General features: G+C 42.3%; 2 protein-coding genes across 33 annotated transcripts in view; both read left to right on the top strand.

Annotated features, from left to right (window-relative positions):
- HYCC1 (hyccin PI4KA lipid kinase complex subunit 1) overlaps positions 1 to 26,367 on the top strand; it is a 183,569-nt gene extending 157,202 nt beyond the window's left edge. For 22 of the 30 annotated variants that reach the window (XR_010945437.1, XR_010945436.1, XR_010945452.1 and 19 more), the window contains 5 exons: positions 709 to 818; positions 1,241 to 1,398; positions 13,166 to 16,449; positions 22,352 to 22,400; positions 26,136 to 26,367. The gene's annotated coding sequence lies outside the window, so the exon portion shown is untranslated. Of the gene's footprint in view, positions 1 to 708; positions 819 to 1,138; positions 1,399 to 13,165; positions 16,450 to 22,351; positions 22,401 to 26,135 lie in introns of all 30 variants that reach the window. The other 8 variants (XR_010945448.1, XR_010945455.1, XR_010945456.1 and 5 more) reach the window with 5 other exon arrangements.
- On the top strand, positions 18,583 to 26,367 carry TOMM7 (translocase of outer mitochondrial membrane 7). 3 transcript variants are annotated; one of them, XM_067746166.1, is made up of 3 exons: positions 18,583 to 18,775; positions 22,352 to 22,400; positions 23,992 to 26,129. In XM_067746166.1, exons 1-3 carry the CDS (start codon positions 18,673 to 18,675, stop codon positions 24,017 to 24,019), a joined length of 180 nt encoding a protein of 59 aa, XP_067602267.1. In that variant the 5' UTR covers positions 18,583 to 18,672; the 3' UTR covers positions 24,020 to 26,129. The 3 variants fall into 3 exon arrangements, with proteins under 3 accessions (XP_067602267.1, XP_067602270.1, XP_067602269.1); XM_067746169.1 differs by having other exon boundaries at positions 18,584 to 18,775; positions 24,004 to 26,129; XM_067746168.1 differs by lacking the exon at positions 23,992 to 26,129 and adding an exon at positions 26,136 to 26,367 and having other exon boundaries at positions 18,586 to 18,775.
- Positions 26,368 to 26,620: the final 253 nt, after the last annotated feature.

A 26,620-nucleotide genomic window follows, 5' to 3' on the forward strand; every position in this document is an offset into this window, starting at 1 on the left:
AGGATAGTGGTGGGGTCTTATCCCAGAATGTAGCTTTTTTGGGTCACCTTGAGTATGAATTTATCCCTGCATTCCCGGTACATGGCCTAGAGCTTGGTGCACTGTCAGTAATTAATAAAACCTGCTGTATTTCCTTTCTTAGTGTGTATTTGGCCTGCCTTTCACACACGCGATGAACTACTTGTAGAACAGGCATCCCGAGCCCCCGGGAGGTGTTGGGCACTTCTCTGGCTAGTTTTGCTGCTGCTAGAGGGGAGCCCTCACCCCCGACCCCGGCTCCCCATGCCGTGTCTCTTTGTGGAGGAACATCTGTGGGATAATGCTTGAGCTTCTGTCCACCCTTTCCTCATTCCCTTCCAGCAGAGGAAGGCATTTCAATAAAATCCTGTTCTAACATGAATTTGGAGAGCATGCAAACCGGGGTAGGCTTGTTGGCATCTGTCCTCCACCCGCTTCCTGTTTTCAAGATTCTAATGTTCTCTGATGGGAGGGGGAGACGGGGGTAAGAAGTGACCGTTTGGAATCCATTGAGGGTTTTCTTGGTTCAGTGTATAGTCACTCGGGAACATTAAGTGTCACTCCCGTAAACTTTGTGCTTTTTCAATAGTACAAACTGAATAAAAGATAGTATTTCTTACTAACCCTGCAATAACATGGTCATGCATTTTACTCATTTTAAATTTTTGGCCCGCACGAATGTTACGGCAGGTGATATCCAACGGCTCATCTTTCTCAAAGAAGAGCAAGTCCATCAGAAGGCTGTGAGCTGTGAAGATTCGTGTTCTTTTTCTTCCCTCGCTGCCCAGGATCAGTATAAGGTAATGGTGACCCAACGTCCAGACGGGGAAAGGGAGTAGAACAGACTCAGCTCTGAAGTCACTATCTTGTCAGTAGTAAAGCTAACACCTTCATTTCCCTTCTGTATCTTATCTTGAGTTGGTTCTGAAGGTGGAAAGGGAAGAAAGCACATTATTTGTCACCCTCCCCCAACCCTTATTCCCAGGAGATCCTAAGACTCATTTGTTCTCAATGGACTAACATCACACACAGAGCTGGGACATTCGCTCTCACAGATTAATTGGCCCATCCATTTTCTCTTGTCTCTGTGTATATTGCGCATTTTATTGTGTCATTGTAGAGTCAGGAGACAAAGCAACTGCAGACATCATTTATGATTTAAACGGCAGTTCCAGTTGGGTAACATTTTAATTGGCGTCGTTGGGCCATTTGCCACATGCAGGTCTCTGCCCAGCAGCCTGCCTTTTCCAAGCAGCTGTAGGCTTGTTTTCAAGCCAGAGAGAATGTCTGCTCTCACGGAGGCCTATTGGTTTCATTTGCCTAAATAGAAGTGGATGATGGCTGAAATGTGGCTGATTTTAGCAATCAGAGGGTGTACAGGTAAGCATCCTGGAAGCACTGGGATACAGGTGTGCTTGTTTCTGACCCCTTACATCGGTACAAAACAGACTATTAAAACAATGCCCTCTCGATTGCCATGTACTCACTACCATATTTAACATGAATAACCAACAAGGATCTACTGTACAGCGCAGGGAACTCTGTTCAATATTACATAACAACCTAAATGGGAAAAGAATTTGAAAAAGAATAGATACATGTATATGTATAACTGAATCACTTTGCCGTACACCTGAAACCAACACAACATTGTTAATCAATTGTACTCCAATATAGAATAAAAAGTTAAAGAAAAAAAATGCCCTCTCAGGTGTGTTGCCTACAGACCTGAGCCTTGTTGTTCACAAGACTTCTAGGAAATATAGGAATAAAGGTATAAAATACATTTCTATTTCGTATTTATGTTCAATATAGCAAATATATCACCTTTATTGATAAGCGTGATCTAGTTGTAAAACAAATAATTAAAAACATCCTTTAACTCCATATTCTTCTGCAACTAACCCTTCATTTCTTCTTCTCTTGAAAAAGACTTCTCAAAAGCACTGTCTTTATTTGTCTCAAATTCCTCTCCTCCATTCTTTTCTGGATCAAATTATGTTGGGCAGCCTCTGAGATCGTCCCCAATGGCCCCATCCTCCTGCTCTTCATGCCCTTGTATAATTCCCTCCCCTTGAGTGTGGACTGGACCTGTTGAATTTCTTCCAATGAATAGAATACAGGAAAAATGACGGGATGACATATGAAAAGATGCTCCCTGTTTTATGTCACTAGGGAATTGCAAATTAAAACAGCAATGAGGTACCATTATATATCTATTAGAATAGCTGAATTCCAAAATACAACACCAAATGGTAGTGAGGATGTAGAACAATAGGAACTCTCAGTCATTGCTGGTGGGAATGCAACATGGTACAGCCACTTTGGAAGACAGTTTGGGACAGAGAATAATTGCAGATGAGCTTTGTTTAGTTGTATACTTATGGGATTGTTCAAATCAACATTGCCAAGTTTAAGTTTCAAGAGGTAGAAATTATGACCGCTTAATTTCTGCATATATATTCCAGGCTGCCTGAACCTCATGTAGGAGGTTGCTAATACATGCCTTTCATACGAATGATGATAAATATGTGAAGCCACTTGACTGCAATGTCCTTTCTGATTAACACATATTTATGACCCACATTTGGAAGCCTGGAGATTGCTGCCAGGCCCATCCAAATCTGTGCTGGGTAACTGAATGCCGCCATGCCACAGACAGCTTCTCCTAAATCATGCTTTAAGCTTTAGAAAAATGGTAATGGAACAGTGCATAATCCTTTTGGTCTCTCCAGTGATGTACTTAAACATGTGTTTCCTTCCTACCCTTTGCCGTGACTAAACATCTGTGCAACCATGACCGTACCATCTTAAAGGAAAGCAACAGATCCTTTTAGCTTCTCTTGCCGTTCATCCTGTGTCCTCTCTCCTCTCCTTCCCAAAGTAGCCTTCGAGTGGGGGGGCAGCAGCATCACAAATGCTCAGTCGAGAGCAGAGTCAGTCTAGATTTTTTCCATTGCTGATCTGCGTTCCCTTACGAGCCCGTGTCTGCTAGATAGGGCTCAAGGTGCCAAGGGGGTTTTACATTTTAGTCGAGTCAAGTAAATTTACTCAGATTCAATCATTTAAACAGGATTTTAGGGGGAATGTTGAGTCTATTTTTGTAGAAAGTCCCCGTCTTTCTGGTTTCTGCTCCCCTTCCCTTCTCTCCATGGCGCCTGGAGAATGCATGTGGGGAGGTGCTTATGGCCTAGGAAGGGAGGCAGATGACACAGATGGATCTTCTGCATTGCAGCTGGCCTTTGCTTGGACAGTGATCACTGTAATGGGACTGTTTCTAGCCCTGGTCTTCTCCGGGGTTTGCTGTTGAAGACCTGGGACCTGGTCACTCATGATCATACTTGCTTGTGGCTTGGCCAGGCCTTGGGAATCTGCCCTGGTCAACTCCAATGGCACCTGCCCTGGCCACCCTGTTCCAAGGCCAGCCCCCTCCCCCCACTGCTTTCTATTTTTTTTTTTTTAAAAAAACACCGCTTTCTATAAAATAGAAATAGATGTATCTATAATAGAAATAGATAGCATGTATCTATTTTCTATCCATCTATCTTTCTCTCAGCTGGCTTCTAAGTCCCTTTCAAGATGGTTTACGTAGAGGTCTCCTGTCCTCTTCTCTATCTCTGTCTGTATCTCCCTCTCCATCTCCACACCCAAACCTAAACCCATACCCATACCTGTACCAATCTATGTCGATCAAAAATATGGACTCTAAAATTCAACTTCCTGGGTTCAAATCCTTGTTCTGTTACTTATTAGCTGTGTGTACTTGGACAAGTTACTTAGCCTGCCTATGCCTTGGTTTCCTTATTTGTAAAATGGGGATAATAATAGCACCTACCCTATAGGTTGTGATAAAAATAAAATGAATTACTATATGGAAAGGGTTTAGAAATGGATCTGACATGTGGAAAGCACCACCTAAGTATTTGATGCTTTTTAAAAATTATTGATTGCCTCCCCAGCAGAATATAAAGTCCATGAAGGCAGAAACTTTGTCTGTCTTTTTTTACTGTTATGTCTCTTTGTCCATCGGCAATGCCTGACCCACAGCGGGTACTTAGTAACTATTTGTTGGAAGAATGAATAAATGAATGTATGGAGAAACAAAAAAGAACAACACAATCTATTTCAAAAACTATTACCATCCTTTCACACTCCCTCTAGCAAAAGTTGATGTCCCTCTAAAGGTGACTTCCTCCTCTTTAGGGTTCTCCTATCCTCTGGGAAGCTGCGAACTAGGTTTTAGCTTTTGTTTTTGGCTGTACCACATGGATTATGGGATTTTAGTCTCCCGACCAGGGATCAAACCAGGCCCTTAGCAGTGAGAGTGCAGAGTCCTAACCACTGGGCCACGAGGGAATTCCCTTGGTTTTGGTCTTTAATGGAACTTTCTATCACCAAACTACCTTATCCCAGGGCCTCTGATCTTTTTTTTTTTTTTTTTTTTGCGGTACGCGGGCCTCTCACTGTTGCGGCCTCTCCCGTTGCGGAGCACAGGCTCCGGAAGCGCAGGCTCAGCGGCCATGGCTCACGGGCCCAGCCGCTCCACGGCATGTGGGATCTTCCCGGACCGGGGCACGAACCCGTGTCCCCTGCATCGGCAGGCGGACTCTCAACCACTGCGCCACCAGGGAAGCCCAGGGCCTCTGATCTTGTTGGATAACCTGGTCCTGGGGAAAGTCTCCCCTCTTGATCCTCAGAGGTTCCTCCTCTTTCTTCACAAAGTTTTGGCTACTTCCTCACATTGATACTAACACTATTCTTTCCTGCTCCAGGTGGAGTAGGGGGTACTTAGAGTTATCACATCTTGCACGTGTGTGCGCGTGTGTGCGTTGTGTGTGTGCGCGCGTGCGCACGCGCGCGTGTGTGTGTGTGTGTTAGTGAGGGAAGGCAGAGGATAATGAGCAGCTCTCACAGCTTAAAAGCAGCCATTTTCCCACCCTGCCTTCCTTCTTCCTCCTGCGATGGTATCTTTCTAGTTTCTGGCCTTACCTTGCCTGGCTTGAGAGAGAATTGGAGCCGGTTCTCCCCAGAGTCCTGTGGCATTAACCGCTTAGCTCTCCTGATGCCCTAGGTCCTGCGTTAGTAGCTGGAGGCTCTCATTTCAAGTAAGCCCCAGATCACTCCTTTAGTGGTGGGAGTTGCCGCTGATGGAAATGAGTTTCCTTTTTGGTTAAGAGGCTCAGAATTCAACTGAATGTGAATTGTGATGAATTCTACTCTCACCACTCTTTTTTCTGCTGGCTTTCCTCTCTCTGTCTTGGCAAGACACACCCCTTTGCAGGACTGGGTTCAAGATGACTTGGCTCTTTAATTTTTAAACTAGGAGTTTGTACTCAGCCCACAGGGCATGGAAGTGAGCCCCACGTGTAGTAGGGGAGGGTTTGACCACCATCTGGTCCCACCCTAGCGAAGCGTTAGGGCTCTACCTTCTTGGGCATTAAGGGTGCCAATTCTCTTAAGGGGTGTCCTGGGGCACCCAAGGTGAGCTCACACATGACAGTTTGGAAAGGCTCAGCAAAGTCTTGGTGCACGCGTGGGTTTTCTTCTGCTGGAAAAACCACGGGCATGAGGCAAGCCCCTGCTGACAGAGGCCCTCGCCCTACAGCAAAAAAGGAATGATTACATCGACTTTTCCATCCACGTGCTCCCAAGGGCGTAGGCTGGTTTGCAGATGTTGGCCTGCTGTTTAGGTTCATGTGGCCTGAGCTGGAGAGGCCCCCCTCTTCTCGTTGCCAGGGTTTTATATTGTTAATTAATTGGTTCTTTTTAAGGCATTGAGAGAGGGGTTCTCTGGGAGAAAGATATATAAAATTTTCTGCCATTAAGAGAACATTTTTCTCTTCTGAGGGATTGCACATACTTGCTACTGGGAGAGATTTCCATTAGAAGATGGAGTAATGGTTATGTAATAAGACGTTACTCATGCCAGCTTCTTAGCTCTCTGTTGAGGTCACTTATGTTTCAAAAGCCTGAGTGGTGGAGAATCCCTGCCCCTCCATCTCCCTGTCTTAGGAGGGGCAAACAGAGGGTCTTCTGTGGTGGAGCTCTGTGGATGTAACATGGCCACTGCTTCCCATCGGATGAGGCGACCCAACCTTGTCTTTTAAAAACCAAAACTGCTGACTGTGTTGCCTTCTAATTTCAACGTTGCTTTCTTCATTTGGCGTCCTGAAAGGGGAACTTCCAGTAGAAATGTTACTCTGTAGCAGACATGCAGTAGAAGAGAGAGAAATGTATTAGTGATGTTGAAGAACCTTTTATATTTTTGTTCATCTCCCTTAGTTTTATTAGAAACAGAAAACAGGATCTTAGGAACTCTGGTGGCCATGTATCCCCTGACGTGTACTGTGTATGTTAGGAAAGTAAATAAAATCAGGGAAATGGACTCGAAAGAGATAGAGGAGGGGGGTTCTATGTTAGACAGATGGTCAGGGCATGCCCTTCTGAGAGACAGTATTACTGAAGAGACCTGAAGGCAATGAGGGGCTGAGCCGCGGGAGGAGCATTCCAGGCAGAGGGCACAGGAGTGCGAAGGCCCCGAGCTGGGAAGGTAGGAACACGATGATCTCCTGATAGGATCCCTGCAACCCTGTGCCCCAGAGCAGGCCCTCTTTCCACTAAGGCAGGGTTCCTGGCCCCCATCTCTGACTTCCTTCCCCACCCATCAGACCTCGTCCGGGTCTCCTGGAAGCCGGGCCTCTTCCTCTTCTTCTCTCTCCCAGACTCCACTGCTTTGGTGTTAGCTCTGTACCCTGGTCCCCCTCTTCTCCCCACACCTGATTTCACTAAAGCACTCGTGGAAATTTTTTCTAAATACCTGAAGTCGACTGTTGCCATTTCTTTTCGCTTCAGCCGTAACAATCGTGCTTCTCTTTGAAGCGGTGTGATTCTCTACACCCACAAGGCAAGGGGTGGGAGGTGGACATAAAGAATAAGAGTTGGGGCTTCACTGGTGGCGCAGTGGTTGAGAGTCTGCCTGCCGATGCAGGGGACGCGGGTTCGTGCCCCGGTCTGGGAAGATCCCACATGCCGCGGAGCGGCTGGGCCCGTGAGCCATGGCCGCTGAGCCTGCGCGTCCGGAGCCTGTGCTCCGCAGCGGGAGAGGCCACAACAGTGAGAGGCCCGCGTATTGCAAAAAAAAAAAAAGGAATAAGAGTTGCCACTTTGGCTTTTCACCCCACTCTCCACCCTTAGTGCCTGAAGGGCTGGTGTGTGTACCTTTACGCTGACAAAACTGTCTTCTGGAATTGGGACCTGTGACTTTCCAATTTCCACGAGCAGCCGCTTTGTTCTCACTCCTCACATGATTCACGTGCAGAATCTGACACTGTAAGGCTTCCGGAAAGTGCCTCACCGACTAACTGGTTGACTTGTTAATTCACAGTGTGTACATTGAACGCCATGAGAGGCGCTGCTGCAGACCCTGGGTATGGAGGTGAATTACACGGTCCCCGTTCCAGGAGGACTTATAATCCCAGGGCGGTCACAGCCAGCCATGGGGCAGTGGAGCCGACAGGAGGTGCTGAGGGAGTGCATGGAAGGGGCCCCTCGCCCGGCTGGGGGGCTGGGCTGCGAGGGTCTCCCTAGACCTCTGAGCGCAGGCGTGCTCTGACTGATTTCACACAGCCCCGGTTCTCCCCCTGCCTGAGCTTCCTACTCCACCTGGCTGCCTCTGTCTCATTGTCCTAGCCTCTCAACTGGGCATTGAAAAGAATTATTTTATTCAAGTATAGTTGATTTACAATGTTGTGTTAGTTTCTGGTCTATGGCAAAGTGATTCAGTTACACATATACATACACATTCTTTTTCATAGTCTTTTCCATTATGGTTTATCAGAGGATATTGAATATAGTTCCCTGTGCTATACAGGAGGACCTTGTTGTTTGTCCCTCCTATATATAATAGTTTGCATCTGCTAATTCAGTTGGGCATTTTATGTGAGTCCTTCTCTCTCTGCCTTCTGTCCCTTGCAGATCTTACCTTTTCTTATGACTTCTATGCTGGACGAGGCCCACGTCCCTGTGTGGGGTCTCTCCTTATCTCCAGAGCCAGCCTCTGACTCACCTGCTCTCTCCACCACCTCACTTTTGCGCTTCTACAGTCTCCTTTCTTTTGACTTAATTCCACCTCATTTTTGAATTCACCCTGACTGAAGTTTCCATCCTGGTTTAAAAGGGTTGTTGGAAGAGAGCCTGTGCCATGGGCACTGGGCCTCCCCGTCTGTTCCTTCTGAGAATGCCAAGAAGGCAAGGCCCCGCTGGCTCTTCGTCCAGGCCATTATTCAGGGTTATGTGTGCAGCAAGCGACCTTCAGGGAAGAGGCAATGCCTCCTCCCAGACAAAGGTTTGCTACTGCTCACTATGAAAACAATGAATCCCTCCAGGTCAGTGTTCCTCTCCCATGGCAACCCTCTGCATGTGCAGGCATCCTGGATGGGTCCTTTGCATCATCATTGTGGGATTCAGGGGACATGGGGGAACCACTGCAAACCAACACAAAGCTCTGGCTACTTCTTTTGCCACATGTAATAAAATCCTCAGTCTCTGGCCAAGAGGCTCATGCCTCTTATCAGTGTCCATGAAAGAGTAACTTGCAAGCTTGGAAATGGGGTAAAACTTTAGACCGTGCACAGTTTTTAACAAGTGTTATCTAAGCTTCTAACTCCAACCTACCATTTGATGTCGCCAGGTAACCAGGTTTCTTCCTATGTCCTGAATGGTGCTGAGCACTTTTTTTTCTATTATATCCTTCCCCCCCCCCGCCCCCCGCCCCGCAACTACCACCATTGTTGGCCTGCTTCAGTTCTCTTCTAGGGTTAAGCTGAGTATTCTCCAATTATTTCCTGTCCTGGCATCCTGCCCCTTAAACTCAACTTTGAACATTCTCTAGGAAACCCAGTGTGAGCTGTTGCTCAGATCTCCTCTGATCTGTTTACTTGTCTGCCTGCATGTCCAGGCCCTGGTGTGGCTTAGGCTGCCTAACTGGACTCTCCCACGCTTGCCCAAAGGTCCCTAAGTCATCCCTAATGCCTTGACCTGGAACTAGCAGTCACGGCAAGTAGTCCTGCCTTTCAGTTGGCTAATAATAAGAGCTGACATTTATAGAGCACCTACTACGTACCACCTGAGACTCATCCAAGAGTTCGTAGCTAGTGAGAGCTGCAAAGCTAAGGTTTGCCCCAGCAGTCTGATTCCATGTGCTATAGTGCCTCCTGCTGGGAGGAACTTTCATTCCTATGTCTTGCCCTCATTTCTAACTCTTGACCTATCTTGATTAGAAAGGAAACCATTTTGGGACTTCCCTGGTGGCATAGTGGCTAAGACTCCGTGTTCCAAATGCAGAGGCCCCGGGTTCAATCCCTGGTCAGGGAACTAGACCCCATGTACATGCTGCAACAAAGATCCTGTGTGCTGCAGCTAAGACCTGGTGCAGCAAAATGAAAGAAAGAAAGGAAATCGTTTTAAAATGCTATTTGGTCAGTTACCTGAACAACTTGTCAACCTCCATAATCACTTTATGAAATCAATATTTTTAAATAGCAGTGTTTCTCAGGGAAGAATCTGACAATGAAATGAGAACTTAATTTATCAATAGGTCAATGAGGAAAGGTCTGCAAATCAAACCTATTATATCTTGGCTTTAATCCAGTTTTTGTATATTTTTATGAAACAATGGACAGTATGGTGTATATATGAAGCTCACTGGCCTTGAATTTTAAGAGCCTGGATCTGTTAAGTGTTGCTAGATGGCCTTCACCTCTGGGGACCTCGCGTTTTGCATTTGTAGAATGAAAACCAGAAGATCTTCAGGTTTGTGTTCAGATGTGATTCTGTGTCTAACAAAGCATGTTAACTCTCCCACAATAGCAGAGCCCTTGTTCCAGGACTGTTATATTCCTCTTTTCCCTCTTTCCTTTCTTTTGTTTTTCTCTCCCTTCCCTTCCTTCCCCTTTCTTTGCTATTTGTGTTACTATCACCAAATACCATCACCCAAACTTGAAATCTCATAGGTGATTTGAATTGCCGCCTTTCCAGTCAATGTTTTGTTCAATAGGCCATGCACATCCTTACTTTCATTTCCATTCCCAGTGCCATGTTCAGTTTTATGTATTTATCACCTCATATTTCCACATCTACTTTTTCTGCTCTGTTTTCTCTTCTCTTCCAGCCTTTGTCCATCTGTAGACATATTTTGTATATAGCTGTAACCCAGGTGCTCATAAAATTTTGCTTTATCCTTGTATCAGTTAACAACTCTTTAATCCTGTTGCTACACGGTCTATGTAATCTGTGTTTTAAAAGGCTGCACACCTGTGTATGGCAGCACTGACAATGATTCTTCTGCTGCGGAACATTGAGGTTGCTTCCAAGTCTCAAATCATGCTGCAATGAGTATTTTGGTGAGCTATTTTCCAGTTAAATTCTTTAGTTGCAAGAGACCAATTCAGGTTATCGTCAGCCTTTTTTTTTTTTTCCCCCTTGGCTGCACTGCACAGTGTGTCTTGTGGGATTCCCCGACCAGGGATTGAACCCGGGCCCTCAGTAGTGAAAGCACGGAATCTTAACCACTGGACTGCCAGGGAATTCCCTATCGTCAGTCAATTGATGGACTTTTGATGATGATAGAGAGAGTGTCACAGAGAGGGAGGAAAGGTGAGGGGCCCAGGGAAAGGAATGGACTCTGTAGCCAGGTGGGCCTCTTCTGGGTGCTTCCCTCTGGGTGGGCTTCATTTTTCTCCCATTGCCCAGCTTCTTCTGTTATTCAATCCCCATGGTGGGAGAAGATGGGTCCCTTTGCTCTTTCAACATTATATCTCTATCTTACAAGAGTCTATTTTTGACTGAAGTAGAATCTCTTTGTCCCAATTCCAAATTCTGGGAGAAAGACTCCGACTGGCTCTTTTTGTGTTGGGAATCTATGCTTTGTCCAATCAGCTGGACCAGTGGTGGGTCAGACTGGATAGAGCTGCTGGCTGCTGGGGACCCATCCCTATAGGTGGGGAGTGCAGCTAGGATGATCCGTAGTGAGCTGATACCTCCCTTAATGCGTCCATCCTTTCCTTAGGGTAAATTCTGAGAAGTAGAACTCCTGGATCCCAGGGCATAACCATCTACCTGGTTAGTATCATCAGTTCAGTCCCAGTGAACAGCAGGCCATGGACATTTAAATAAGCTGGTGTTGCCACTGGGATAGTAGGCACCCACTGTGAGCAGGCTGTAGGCAGCGAGCAACTGCACAAGGAGCCACACATTTCCTCAGAAAAAAGGCATTGAATCTTTCCCAGTTCTGCTCCATAGAATACTGAGGGGAAAATGTTTAGCTTGAAACATTTAAACGTAGGTGTTGGCTACATTGTCTGGGTCTTGGAGAAATTCAACATGAAGTTCCCTTTCAGGGAAAACAAGAAACAAAAATAAAACCTGCACTCTGCTTTCCAGCCCAGGTGAGCCAGTGTGGGTGTGTCTTTTGGTGCTATTCTGATTGGTGGAAGCCAATACTTTGACTATCGCCCTTAAGTGAAACCCCTTTAGAATGTCTGGGTGTTAACTAAAATTGCTTCTTGATGTGTCCAACAGGATGATTTACCTGCAAAATGTACTAATACCAAGGAGCCAACCTGTTAGATGGGTTATTAAACTGTACATTGAAGTGAGGCAGAATGGCTATTAAATGCAAAGGTTTTATTTATCATTATTACTGTGTGGCACCCCCTCTGACAGTCATTAGTGACTGGATTAGAAAACAGAAGCGCTCAGGAAATAATTTTATTTTAAATCAAAAATAATATGGGGTAAGACGCAGCTTTCTTTGGCACTCAAAGGGAGACTAAATCTGCCATGAGATAACTCCTATTTCTTTTTTTTTTATTGAAGTATAGTTGATTTACAATGTGTGTTAATTCTGCTCTATAGCAAAGTGATTCCATTTTACATATATGCATTCTTTTTTATATTCTTTTATATTTTTTAAAAATTTATTTTTTATTGAAGTATAGTTGATTTAAAATGTGTTAGTTTCAGGTGTACAGTAAAGGGATTCAGCTTTATATATATATTATGTATTATATATATAATATATATGTGTGTGTGTATATATATATATATATTTATTTATTCTTTTTCAGATTCTTTTCCCATATAAGTTATTACAAAATATTGAGTATAGTTCTCTGTGCTATACATTGTTGTTTATCCATTCTATATATAATAGTTTGCATGTGCTAACCCCAAACTCCCACTCCATCCCTTCTCCACCCCCCCTTCCCCTTGACAACCACAAATCTGTTCTGTATGTCTGTGGAGATAACTCCTATTTCTGATTGTAGGTAGAGGATTCTGATATAGGTGACAGTCATACTTGCCAAACTTTTATTTTTATAGTGGATTCAACTTAAGTAAGTCATGTCCCATTTATCATCTTGTCTAACCCTCAAGATAATTGAAAGGTAACCAAGGCAGGTAATCCCAATGTTGCAGATGAGACAGCCAAAACAGGAGGGTTAAGTGACCTACTCCAAGTCAAACATTAGTGAGCAGAAGACTAGGATGAGAACTGCGTGCTCCTGATTTCCCAGCCCCTGATTTCCCACTACAGTCTTTATGGTTACATAGTTTGGTACCTAGCCCACTCTTAACCATCGAGTCAAAGTCTGAGTACACACGGTTGGACACTGTTATTAATTTTCAGGAATTTAAAGGAAATCTGAGATATTTGGCTTCACAGGGGACAAGTTAAATATTTTATTCATGAAAAGTATGACTATGCATCTGTAAATAGGGAAGCTATTTATGTACTGATCTGAAATAATTGCCAAGAAATATTCTTAATACTTTTTATTTTGACATATTTTAAGACTTCCAAGAAGCTCCAAAAATTGTACAGAGAGTTCCCGTGGGTCAGGAACTCTCTCTTCACCCAGCTTCCCCCAGTGATAAGATATACATAACCATAATCCATTGTTAAAACCAGAAAGTTGCGATTGGTACAATACCATTAATTTAAGTAAAGACTTTATTTGGGTTTGTAAGAAATATTTTAAAATAAAGAAAGAAGGTGAGATAGTGTATATTATGCATCCTATTTGTATATTTTTAAAGGGGTGAGGAGGATGTGTGAGTTTATGTTTATTTGTTTCCATATGCGTAGAATATCTCTGGAAGGATGTATATGAAACTAGAGACACTGGGTTGCCTCCAAGGAGAAGATCTGAGCAGCAAAGTGTAAAAGAAATAGAATTATGCTCTTTTGTACCAATCCATCTATTTTTTAAAAAGGTAATGAGAAATCTTTTTATGTGTTCATATAAAATAATCTTTAAATTACATTTTTAAGGTAAGTAAATCTGACTGTATTCCATTTGCAAAACATATGCATAGATATCTTTGGAAGAATATATAGGAAATCGGTAACATTGATTTGCTTCCAGGAATAAAAATGGGCAGCAGGGGACAGAAGCAGAGGGAGACCTTTCACTGAGTACCTTTTGTACCTTTTAAATTTACACGATGTGAATTTATTTCCTTTTCAACAAAATTAAGAAAACTGAAAAAATTAAACCCTAAAAATAAATTGCTTTTACCTTGTAATTTTTTTTTTCCTCTAAAATATTCAGTAGCTTTCTAGCTACTCTCTGGCTAAAATCCAAATTTCTTAACATGACATTTACGTTTTTTTTATAACTTGGTCTCATTATTTCCTGCCTGGAGCTTCTGTTCCACCTAAATCGTTTTATTACTCTCTCTTTCCAAATCCTGCACCTTCTGGCATTTCTTTATTCTTGTCTCCCTCTTCCTCAGCCATCAGAAACTAGCTCAGGCTCAGTTCTGTGACGTTCCCCCCGAACAATCCAGCCCTCTGTGGCTTGTCTCTCATCCAGATTTCTATAACAGTATACTGTCTGCCCTACACATTTGGCTCTTATCCCATACTCTCTTGTCTTTCAAGGGGATGTGCACTCTGTCCCCAAATAAGATTCCCAAATCCTTGCGGGCAGGAGCTGAGAAGGACAGTTTTCTGAAACTCCCTTTTCCTGGCAGAACCCTACACTTGGTAGATGTCCCAGTGATGCTTTTTGGCTAATCTCTTCTTTGCAGAAATTTATTCCATGCATATGCTCGCTTGATATGCTGAAGAATCCCAAGCTGTATCATGGCAGTAAGAAATTATCTATCCACCCAAAACACCCTAGCAGAAAAAAAAGAGGACAAAGTAAGAGTTAAAAACTCAAGAAAGCACATGGTGTTTGAATACTGATATATTTTTAATATACCATTTCTGGAAAACCAGATGCATGCTAAATTTTTTTCCTCTTTTTCATTTTGGTGCATATATTTGGCTGCATTTTGGAAAATAGGCCCTGTTTTCCTGGTAACCATGGTGAATTAACTAGTTTTTCTGATCTATTATCAATTAGTTCTTGCAGTTCTTGTTTTGGGGAAATGGCAGAGTTGGATTCAAAGGTTGACAAGTCTACTGTCAGATCCACGTGACTTCTAACTCTGTTCTTTTTTTTGCGGTACGCGGGCCTCTCACTGTTGTGGCCTCTCCCGTTGCGGAGCACAGGTTCCGGACGCGCAGGCTCAGCGGCCATGGCTCACGGGCCCAGCCGCTCCGCGGCACGTGGGATCTTCCCGGACCGCGGCACGACCCCGTGTCCCCTGCATCGGCAGGCGGACTCTCAACCACTGCGCCACCAGGGAAGCCCTGTGTTCTTTTCTTTATAGCAATGGATATATGTTAGGCTCCCTCCATGGCACAGCATTGTATTCCGATTTAATGGGCACAAAGTATAAACTCTCTTCCTTGAGGAGCTTACATTCTGTCTCAGGTTGTATTAGTCTTTGTGCACTCTGTAGCTCTGTATGTAGTAGGTGCAGCCAGTTCCTGGAAGGCTGTTGATAGGTAGCCTTAGAACTAGAGAAAAAACTTCTGAAAAAGGTTGATCTTTGAAACAGAAACCAGTAAGAACGAAGACGCAAACAACAAACAATAATAGAAATAGCTTACCTTTGCCTAAGTCTTTTAGTTAGGCCCCATATTTCAAGCATATTATCTCTTCAACTTTACAGTAACTGACTGAGGTGGATATTATTGTTATCTTCTTTTGCAGATGAGAAAAGAGACTCAGAGAGGTTAAATAGCTTGACCATGATCACACAGCTAAGTGACAGAGCCAGGATTCAAATGCAGAGCTTCTGCCCCTGGGTCCCTGTGTTTAACCTTGATGTGATGTTATTGTTTTTCCAAAGATTAGTCACATGGACAAGTAACTTATTAATATACTTGTCTTACTCTCTCTAACTAGATCACAGAGTCTCTAAGTGGAAGACTGTACCTCATTTTCTTATGGGTCTCCACACATAATTATCCATAGCACAAGGAGCTGGACATTGTCAGTACTCAATACTCCAGAATGAGTGAATGCATAAAAACAATTATGGCTTATAAATGTTGTGTTAATAAGACGATGATGTTCAGATTCAAAATTCAACAAACCAACTACACACCAAGCAGTGTGAGAGGTGCAAAGAGCATGAAGTTTTGGAGGACTGGAGATGATGTCCATGAAGGGCCTGGCACAGGGAGGTGCCCAATACATGGTACTTTTATTAATACATTAACATGATCTAATTTTCCTTACACACAACCCTGTTAGGTAGTATATTAGTCTGCTCAGTCTGCCATAACACAACACCACAGACTGGGTGGCTTAAACAACCAAAGTTTGTTTTCTCACACTTCTAGAGGCTCAAAGTCCTAGATCAAGGTGCTCTCTTCTCACTGTGTCCTCACATGGCCTCTGTGTGCACGAGGGTGTCTCTTTCTTTTCTTATAAGAACAGGCCCTATCAGATTAGGGTCCACTCTTAAGACTTCATTTGATCTTAATTACCTCCTTAAAGGCCCTTTCTCCAAATCCCTCCACAGGGGGTTGAGGCTTCAACATATGAATTGGGGGGAGGGGGACAGAATTCAGTCCATAACAAGTAGTTATTCCCTTTCCATTTTACAGATGTGGAAATAGACATTTAAAGGAGTGGTTCCTGTTTTTCTGTGAAGCCTGGCTGTGCTGTCAGAAATATCTATCACCCATATTTCTGTAGGTTTCTTTCCTCTTAGCAACTTAAAGCGTTCAACCATCTAACCCTCTCTAGAGGTTTTTTTCCTAAGAAGACAGAGTTAGTATTATCTTTTCTCTGGATGTTGCTGGTGAAATCCTGACAGTTGATTTTTTCCCCTGAGTTTCTCACCTTCATGCCTTCACCTCTCTTCTGTTATTTTATAATTAGCTGAGACCATGGGGGTTATCATGTAATTGATTAGTTCCACTTCCTTCTACGTTACAGAACAGGAACCATGGCAAGGCCAGGCTTACCAACTCTGGAATAAGGCTGGGGAATGGAAGGCTGTTCAGCCTACAGCAAACTCCAGGTATTGCGCTGTCACCAGAAAGCATGTGTGACTTCCCTGGTGGTTCAGTGGTTAGGACTTCTCGCTTCCGCTGCAGGGGGCATGGGTTTGATCCCTGATCGGGGAACTAAGATGCCAGAAGCCCCATGGCAAGGCCAAAAAACAAACAAACAAAAACAAAACAAAACAAAAAGCCCCAGAAAGCATGTTATTCTTTACCTGAGGGCTTTAATATCATTATAACTCAATATTCTCTACTTCACTCTTTCTGCCTACTTGTACCTTCTGCCGCTTCATGTCTTCTATTCTCTCTATCTTACCAGCTTTGGTCAAATTGTTATTTCTATCTTGAGTTCAAAACTCATTTAGGGAGAGTCTGGTTGGTTCAGCCAGTCAGCATCCCTTTGGGTCACTGGCCAGCATTTGGTCTAGTCATATGTGTTGCTTCAGTACAATGGAAAGAATTCTTTTATCTATCACAGCATGAGGAAAATATTTTTTGAGAATATACGATTTCTTTTCTTCTGGTCCTGTGTTTACTTCTCTTCTATAACGCAGTCTAGTGTCATGGTTAACATTCAAGTTCTGGAGTAAAAGCGTCTGGGTTTAGACACTACTTCCACCACTTACCAATTCTATGAACTTGGACAAATTTACTTCACTTCCCTGTGCCTCAGTTTTCTCAAAATGAGATTGTTGATACAGTCCCCATCTCACAGAGTTGAGAGGATTCAACGAGTTAAGGCATGTGAGCAAGCACAGTGCATGCATATAGTAAGCACCCAGTAAGTATTAGTTATTTCTAATTGGTTGTCTGAGTATAGTTGCCCTCTTGGAAGGAGAATGTCAGTTCTTTTGCCAAGAATATCTCTAATCATAAATTTACAAATAAGCATTTTAGATACCTGTTCTGTGGCTGATTAAGTAGCATAATTAACCAAGGCTGTTAGTTCCTGATGACATTCATTCAACAATTCCACAAGTGTTACATATACAGTAACTTTTGTATTGAAACACTTAACACAGGCAGAGTAGACAGGTTGTTATTATCATTATGATGAGCTAAGCACAGGAATATCCAGAAAGCTAGGGGAAATTTTTATGTGCCATTGGGCACCTTAAGAATTTAAAAGACGGAGCACTTCTGGTTTGGAACTGCTCGATTTAAACAAATTTTTGCTCAAATAAACTAAAAAAAAAAAAAGAATTTAAAAGAAAATATGATGTATCTTGAGGGTGAGCCAGGAAAGGCATCAAGGTCAAAGCCTTAGAAATCTCTTACAGCCTTAGAAATCAAGAAGTCCTCGACCTGGGGTCAAAAACTCAAACACCAACTGCGGCCAGGCAGTTACTGAATCAGAAGTTGGGAACTTCAATGGTAAACCAAAGCCCAGGCCCCACCCCCAAACTAATGATAATTCGTAGGATTTGGTACCCAGCAGCAGTAGGTCCAGCAAGGAGTAAGCCTTTACAACGCCTCACTGATTCTATTGTGCAGCCAGGGGTGAGAACCACTGCAATTCTAAACCAGCGAGGGCAAGATGGGTGTTGATTGCAATGAGATTCGCCAACTTCTCTGAAAAAGTCCAGATCTGCATGGGAACTTTCCCAAACTTTAAAATGTTGGCAAGTAATTTAAAATGTAAAAACTAAATAAATAAAAAAAACGAACACCCTGGGAGTCAAAGAAAACATGGATGGGGCTCTGTTGGGCGTCAGTTTGTAACCTTCCTTGCAGTTCAACCTTCAGCTTGAAGAAGCAAACTGATACAGAGATAAGTTAAATAACTTGGCCAAGATTAAACGGCGAGTCAGAATAACTGAGTTGGGACTAAAACCCGGTCCTTTTGAATTTAGTTTATGTTCCTTCTATGTTAGGTAAAGAACACTTGGAGATACACTTTAAAAAATGTGGGCAGAGAGAGGGCGTTCCGGGCAGAAGGAATCCCAAGACCAGTGCCCCCAGGCATCCTGCAATCAGCGAAACTGAGCGATTCCTAAATAGACTAAAGTGAACTTAGGCCTTTGAACGAGGAGAATCAACCACGCATGCGCCTTCCACAGGCGGGGCCGCGGAGAGGCAGGTGGTAAGGTGACGAATTACGACCTCCGCTGGCGACGCTCACGTCTCCTGCCGTAAAGGCTGTGTGTTTGGCGCATGCGCATCTCGTTTCTTTTTCGGATTCCCGACGCGGTTGCTGCGGTTGCTGTAGTTTCCTGAAGTGTGTTGCCCGGGCCGTCGCCATGGTGAAGCTGAGCAAAGAGGCCAAGCAGAGGCTGCAGCAGCTTTTCAAGGGAGGCCAGTTTGCCATCCGTTGGGGCTTTATTCCTCTCGTGATTTACCTGGGTCAGTATGAGAAGAATCTGGGAGGAGTCGGGAGGGAAGCGGGTGCGGAGGCCGAGACTCCATTTTTGGTTTGGGGCGGGAGAGAGAAACGCGACCACGCCGCGCGTGCCGTTTGAGCCTGTCTTGTCGAGTGGGGTCGTTCTGAGTTCGAGTTCTTGTTCTGCCCTTTACTTTTTTTTTCGGGGGGGGGTCTTTAACATGTCACGTAATGTCTCCCGTCCTGTTTTTACATCTGTAAACTAGAGGTGACCTACTTTTCTGACAGAGTTAGGACGACCTGACGTATGTGAAAACAACGAATTCACTCTTTGGCACTAGGTAGGTTTTCAGGGCGTTAAACCTCACCTTTCCAGGTGGGCCTAAGTGGAAAGAGACCGGTGAACCTCGTGGGTATGCCATTGCTTTGAGGCATGATTAAGACAATAGTTATTGGTTGCCTCCTCGTTCTCACCAGGAGTAACGGGTTTACTGGTGAGGAAACCGAGGCGTAGAAAAGTTCTGTTCCTTGCTGAAGGCCACACAGCTGTCACGTGGGGGAGTTATGAACTCAAGCATTGGGGCATCAAGGCCCATACTCTTCACCACTATGCTGTAGTGCAAAGATTTGTAAGTGCTCAGGCAAATATTTTCACCTAGGGCTGCACATTGGTAATTTATCCTGTTTCTAGCCTTGGATAGTCTTTTAATTTTAATCTGCCCTATTCAGGCAGTATTGTGGAAAGGAAAGAGTCTCAGCTCTGTCAGTTTGACATTTTCTAAAACACAGGTTCATATTTCAGAATCCTATGATTTTAACTAGGTGCTGCTTCTTGTTTTTCTTGCCTTTTTTTTTTTGGTATAAGATAAAGTACATTCACTCAGTCTTGACAGAGTGTTTGTGCTGGACATTCTCTAGGTAGCTTTGGCTCCCATTTCCCCATGAGTTGCAAGGCAACTGATAACTTGGAGATACTTCAGTATGCAGGACTTAAACAGATCCTTTTCCGCCCTTATTTCTAAAATATTTTTTCTAATATTCTCCAATTGGAGAATTTTAATAAATCTTTTTTAAAAAAAAGATTTATTATTTATTTATTTTATTTATTTTTGGCTGCGTTGGGTCATAGTTGCGGCATGTGGGATATTTTGTTGCGGTGTGCAGGCTTCTCTCTAGTTGTGGCGTGCAGGTTTTCTCTTCTCTAGTTGTGGTGCGCAGGCTCCCAGGGCACATGGGCTCTGTAGTTGTGGCGCGTGGGTTCCAGAGCGTGTGGGCTCTGTAATTTGAGGCCAGCCAGCTCAGTAGTTGTGGCACTCGGGCTTAGTTGCCCTGTGGCATGTGGGATCTTAGTTCCCTGACCAGGGATTGAATCCGCGTCCCCTGCATTGTAGGGTGGATTCTTTACCAGCGGACTGCCGGGGGAATCCCTCCCTGATTTTGAACGCATTTTTAACAGAAGCATTACTTTGCCAGATTTTAGTGACTTTGTATAGGTATCAAAGGTTAGGGCAGGTAATTGGGACACCCTGCTCTTACAGGCTGTTATTCCCCTCTTTCTTCCAGACTCATCCCCACCTCAGCTTTCACTTAATGGTAGAACGGCCCAGTTTGACTAGTCAAGCACTGGGAGGAACTCTTCTTTTAGCTAAGGAAGGTATGGGGGCTTTGATGCTTCCCCGTCTTTGTGCCATCTCCTTTTTCCATTGTTGTGTATATCGGGTTCGGTTTTAGTCTGCTCTTGCTTTCTTTGTCCCTGTGGTTTCTTTGTTGCTCTGTAAGTCTTCCTGTACCTTTCCCTCCTCCCCTTTTTGAAATTGCTTTTCTACTGCCAGAAAGCTGTAGCTGGTTGTTACATCTGTGTAGCTGGTTGTTACAATCTGTGTATCAGAGGTTTTGGTCGGAAGAGTAGTTAATGCTTTACTTTTCCACCTCATTTCCTTTTTTGTGCACACTGGCTATATTCTCTTTACTAGGACTGTCATTATGGTGATTTTTGGTACCCTAGTGTCCAACTCAGGTGGAGATTGATGTTAAGGCTATCTTTTTGTGCTTCTTCCTTGTTAGTCATTGTCTTTTTCCTTATACTGTATCTAAACTTAATTTCATGTCTAACCTAGTTCCCATGCTTTACTTCTCCACCTTAGCTCACTGAAAGCTGCAACTGCAGATTGAATTTCTTGTGTAATTTAGGTTCAAACATACCTTTTAGGGCTTCAGGGAGTATAGTGGGAATGTAGTGCTATAATATTGGACCGCTAGTGACATGATGATAAAGAATGTGTTTGGACAGTTACCAACAAAAGGATTTTAATGAGTTACCTGTTGGAAGACAATTCTCCATAGTATCTTGAATTTCTACAAATCTGGTGAGCAGAGGCAGTGACCACCCTTTGTTCCGTATCTTTAAGGATATTGGTAGGGTGAACAGCCTTGGAAAATAGTTCCAGGGCAAAGGGGAGACATGCTCACTGCCCATTATGAAAGATTCTGGTTCCCCAATCTCAGGGTTCGTCTCCTAAATGGTAATACTCTGACTGTAGCTGTTGCTGGGAGTAATAAAGTGTCCTTGTTTCTTTTCTCTTTTTTTTTCTTAATAACTAAACTTTCTCCCTTAACATTTTTTTTAAAAAATTTTATTTACTTACTTTTGGCTGTGTTGAGTCTTCGTTGCTGCGTGCGGGCTTTCTCTAGTTGCGGCAAGCGGGGGCTACACTCTTTGTTGTGGGCGCAGGCTTCTCATTGCCGTGGCTTCTCTTGTTGTGGCGCACGGGCTTAGTTGCTCCATGGCATGTCGCATCTTCCAGGACCAGGGATCGAAACCGTGTCTCCTGCGTTGGCAGGCAGATTCCTAACCACTGCGCCACCAGGGAAATCCTGTCCTTGTTTCTGACTTGGAATCTTGTATCTTCTACCAGCATCTGTGAAACTGGTGGGCCAGTTTGTTGTCTTGAACATGGGGTAAAATTTCATACTCCACAGTTCTTAATGCCAAGTCCAATTTTAATCAGTTATTTCAGCAAATTAGTATATATGTTGTCTAGTTAATTGATATATTTTAAAAGGTAAAAGTTTTATTTAATCGTATTTGTAATGAGTGTTGATTTAATTAAAAATAACTTGAAATTTTTTCCCCCTCTTTCTATCACCAATCTTTGGCTGCTTTATGAAAAGAGTGGTTCATAGGGGATAAAATAAGATATCTTCAATTGTTTCTTTTAAAAAGTATAGTTTAAAAAAAATCTCTGTGCTCTTTGTAGTTCATCCAGTGTGATTTGGTTGTTGTGATATCTTTTTTGTGGGTAATGACTAATAATGAAAGAGTGTGTGCTAAGGGTTGCTGTGCTAATTGTGTGTATTATAGGAATAAGGTAGTTTTTCTTCCCTACTGATTAGTTCTGCACATAATCACATACTCTAGTGAAGATTCAAGACTGTTCTGTTGCGCAGGTAAATCTAGGTAATTCTGGTAGATCTGGATATCATTCTAGCTACCCTAGATTGATTTAAAAAGAAAAAGTCTTGATTGTAAATTTTTTGTCTGCTAGGGTTTTAATTAGTTTTTATTCTCTTTCTCTTTCTTCCCTCCCCATCTCCCTCAGGATTTAAGAGGGGTGCAGATCCTGGAATGCCTGAACCAACTGTTTTGAGGTACTGCTCTTACAAATAAGCATTGCAGGGCAAACATTCATACATTAGTACTAAGTCATGGCAAGCAAAAGAGAAATAGTGGTACGTATTGTAACAGAGCTTTATCAGTCAAGTGTAGTTTTGGGCTGTTGGAAAACTGCAGCAGTTTGCAGACCAGTCTAACTTATGTTATCAGATAACTGCTTTCTCTCCCCTTCCTAATTTTTATTGGATTGGCCAAAAAGTTCGTTGGAGTTTTTTGTAAGAATGGATAAAGCCAGACGAACTTTTTGGCCAGCCCAGTATATACTGCATTGGTGTTATAACCATAATGAAGCACATTTTAAAAGGAAAAGAACTAACTTATCCTACCACTTTAAAAGCTGAACTGTTTTTAATACCTGTATTCCTGTCTTATCCTTATTCAGATAAATACGGCCTTTTATGTCATTCTAACAAGAGTACAGAGAATTTTGTTTTTTTCACCCAATGTTAGAGTTGATAGCCCATATATTTTCTAGTTGTTGATCACTTAGGTTTTTCAGTTTTTTAGTATTTCAAATAACAATATAACAAACATTTTTACGTGCATAGGTTTTGATTTATTTCCTTATCAAAGTGTATGAACATTTGTGACTCTGAAAATGCATTGTCAGATTCCTTTCTCTGAAACAACCTTGTAGTTGTTGGATAAGCACTTGTGAAAACTTCCACACACACAACACACACAGATATACGGAGTATATATATTCATATACTCAGACGTATGTGTGTGTGTATGTATATACTTGTGAAAGCCATATGTATGCGTGTGTGTGTGTATATGTGTATGTGTGAAGGCAGAATCTGGAACAGGCAGGATTGCTCTGTAGAAAGGACTGGCACTATGATGACTAGGACCCCTGCACAGGTGCTGTGGGATTTCAGCTTTACCCTCTGTCTTAAGACAGTTATTGATTGTCCTAACAGACTTTTCACTGGCTATTCTAGGTCTTCAGCTTCTTCAGACTTCTAATCTAAGCCACTCTTTTCTAGAATGAGCAGAAATAATAATAGTCATGTTACTAACAGTCATTTACAGTGTGTCAGCCACTGTTTTAAGTGCTTTATGTGCAGTATCTCTAATTGTCACTTCAGTCCTTCAGAGCCGATCACACAGTCAGTAGGTGGTAGAGTATGTCTGTCTCCAAGGCTTACGCACTTTCCACTGGGTCATGTGGCCTCCCTAGGTAATATGACCTGTTACTTAGCACAGTGCCATCTGATATGAATTTCCTCCATCTTCTCTGACTTGCCGGTCTCTCCTTTCTCAAAGCAAGGGTTTTTCCTTCTTAAGGGTTACTGCCATGTGTGCCCTCTTTGTGTCCATTTGTGCTGTTACTCTCTTTTCCCTGATACAGTCCTTCAGTAAATGGTCTTCACTCACTGCTTCCTTTCTTCACTTTTCTCTTTCTTTAACCTTTTATGGTAGAGCTTCTTAAAACTGCTTTCAAAGGTCCCCACCAAGCTCCTTTTTTTAGCCTTTACTCTTTGAACTATCAGTTTTCTTTTTTGTGAAATGGGGTTTCAGGTAATGTATCTGCTACTGAGTAGCCGATTGACCTCAGAACAGTTATTTCCTTAGGGAAACAGTACCTTAGGAAACATTATCAGAGATGGAACTACCTGGTCAAGCTGTGTGAACATTTTCCAAGCCCTGAAAGTTACCATCAAATACTTCTTCCCAAGAGGCCATTAACCTTTTTAAGATAAGTTTTCTCTTTTATAAGTTGGGCATACTATCTACTTTATAAGATTGCGATGAGGATTGAATAAGAATATTGTGTGTAAAGTATTACAGTGCTTGACAAGTAATGTTTGAGCAGTAAACTATTAATAATAATTTTTAATCTTTTCGATGTCACCTCATTTACCCCACTTCTTTCTCCTGTGAGAACTATGCTCTAGCTACATGACACTGCATGCTAATCCCAGAATAAACTGTATTTTTTCGTGCCTTTGTATGCTTATTCTCCCTCAGCCTGGAATGCTTCTTCCATTCAGTTTTCACTTGTCTAGAAAAGCCCAATCTCAAATGTCACCTCTTCCCTAAATCTTTTCCCCCTTCTCCTGACTGAAATTGCACCATTTTTTGTGTTCCTATAATATTCTTTTGTGTCTGTCATTCTTTGCTTTGTATTATGCTTGTTGCTTATTTGCATTCTATGTTGTCCTGCAAGTACCTAAAGTAGCTGCCAACTACTTTGGCAACACTTTTTAAATGTTGAATTAACTTAATTAAATGATCCTAACCTCTTGGTGGTCTTGGAACAGGAACTGATACAGCATTTCCTCCTGTACAGTTTTTAGACTAGACCTGCATCCTGAGAAATGGTGTTTTTTGAGCCCCAGGTGATCCAGGATCCAGAGGTGGTGCTAGATGTACCCTTTTGTTGTACTGGCTTCAGTTATCCCACCAAGAGTTGACCCTTGAAAGTTGCAGACTGGATGAAGCAGCCACCCCCCTGCTTTTTATTTCTTCACCTTACTGTCATCTCATGCTCTTGTCATTGCTGGTGCTGATGATCATTCTTTTCTGTCATTAGGAACATTTTCTGATTTCTTTCCAGGGATATTTGTGATTTAGGAAGGGATTGAGGAATGCTGATAAGAGTTATCCTGTTACAGAATTTCATATACTGTGCTGCTTGCACTGGAGAGACTTGACTGAGAGGTCTTCCTGGGTTACCTGGTCTGTACCCTGAAAGGAATAGACTTGTATCTGCCAGGCTTTTCAGTAATGTAAATGTTTTATTAATATAAAACTTATTTAGCAATATAAAGTTTATTGTTTATATATAAATTTATATATATCACACTTGTGGAGATAATATGGTTCATGATTTACTGGTCTGTTTCCCTTGTTAAGTTGTTAGATTCCTTGGGATTAGATCCCCATTTGTCTTAGTGTCCTCCTCTTTCACTCAGGATGGTGCATTGTACGTGGTTGGTTGATATGAATGCCTTATTTAAAATGCAGAATTTAATGAATAAGGGACAATATCTTAGTAAAACATTATTTAGGCAAAATATGTGAATACTAAGTAACTGAGAGAATGATTGTTCCCATTATCTTTATAAAGCCAAGGAAGATTTTCTTTTCTCTTTATCTTAGATGCTCATTACCAGTGAGGAAGAGACTTCGATAAATGAATAATTTGTTTTCATAGCTTAACTGTATGCAAAAATACTTGGGGTTTATTGTGAGATTTTAATACACTTTTGAAAACTGGGAATAGATGCATGTTGGTTTGTTTTATATGTAGAGGGAAAATAATTTCTAAAAATTAACAATGCTCAGATTGTCATTTTGTAATGCAATTTTATTTAAGTTGACATACTACTAGAAACTACATTTTTAATCAACAGGACTTAGAAGTAAAGCACCTCTTGTCTCTCTCCTGGATCTAATAATGATACAGCTTTATTTTCTGGGTTCATCAGTCCTTCATATCAATATTTTGATTGACCTCAATTTATGTTTTCCTTTTTACTTATAATAGGTAACTACAATAAAAAGTAATAAAACTATATTTCTTTAAATAGGTCTCTATGTTTGTTTTTTTTTTGCCCAGTGAGATTGATCCTTCTGCTAACTGAATTTGATAGATGAGTAAACACAAACATAAATGTATAAAATCTTCTAATTCTTAAGCTATGTTTAAGAAGTTTTTACTTTGGGGTTTAATTTATTTTTCCTCTTCACAAACATTTTAGCTTACTTTGGGGATAAAGGACTATTTGGTCATCTGGTTTTGGAAGCAATCAATGCAGAGGAACAACATGGAAGGTGTGCACTCTGGCTGGGATAAGAGATGGGACATCGTTCAGACGTTCACCAGTTGGATGGCACAGGGCTCTTACTTCTCAGATGCGTCTGTGGCAGAGTGGAACCTCTACTGACTTATTTATGATAGACTGTATTAAAATAAATGTTTTTTTAACAGTGTTATGCCTTGAGTCCTTCTTGAATTGAACATGATAGGACTGTTAGGTAAAAATTTAGCCTTTTGGTACTTTTTCAAAACAGGGAATCTATGTATGTGCCTAGGTGCTACTTTAAAAAAATACGAAAATTTCCAAGTTAATTCCTGTCCATTCACTTAACAAATGGATTCCAGTTTCCCTTTGCAGTGAATTAATAACTCCTTCTGAGATGTTCTGAAGTAGTAAAAGTAGAGACAGCTCTCTGTGACAAACTG

Source organism: Pseudorca crassidens, chromosome 8, assembly GCF_039906515.1.
Source record: "Pseudorca crassidens isolate mPseCra1 chromosome 8, mPseCra1.hap1, whole genome shotgun sequence".
Classification (NCBI taxonomy): Eukaryota; Metazoa; Chordata; class Mammalia; order Artiodactyla; family Delphinidae; genus Pseudorca; species Pseudorca crassidens.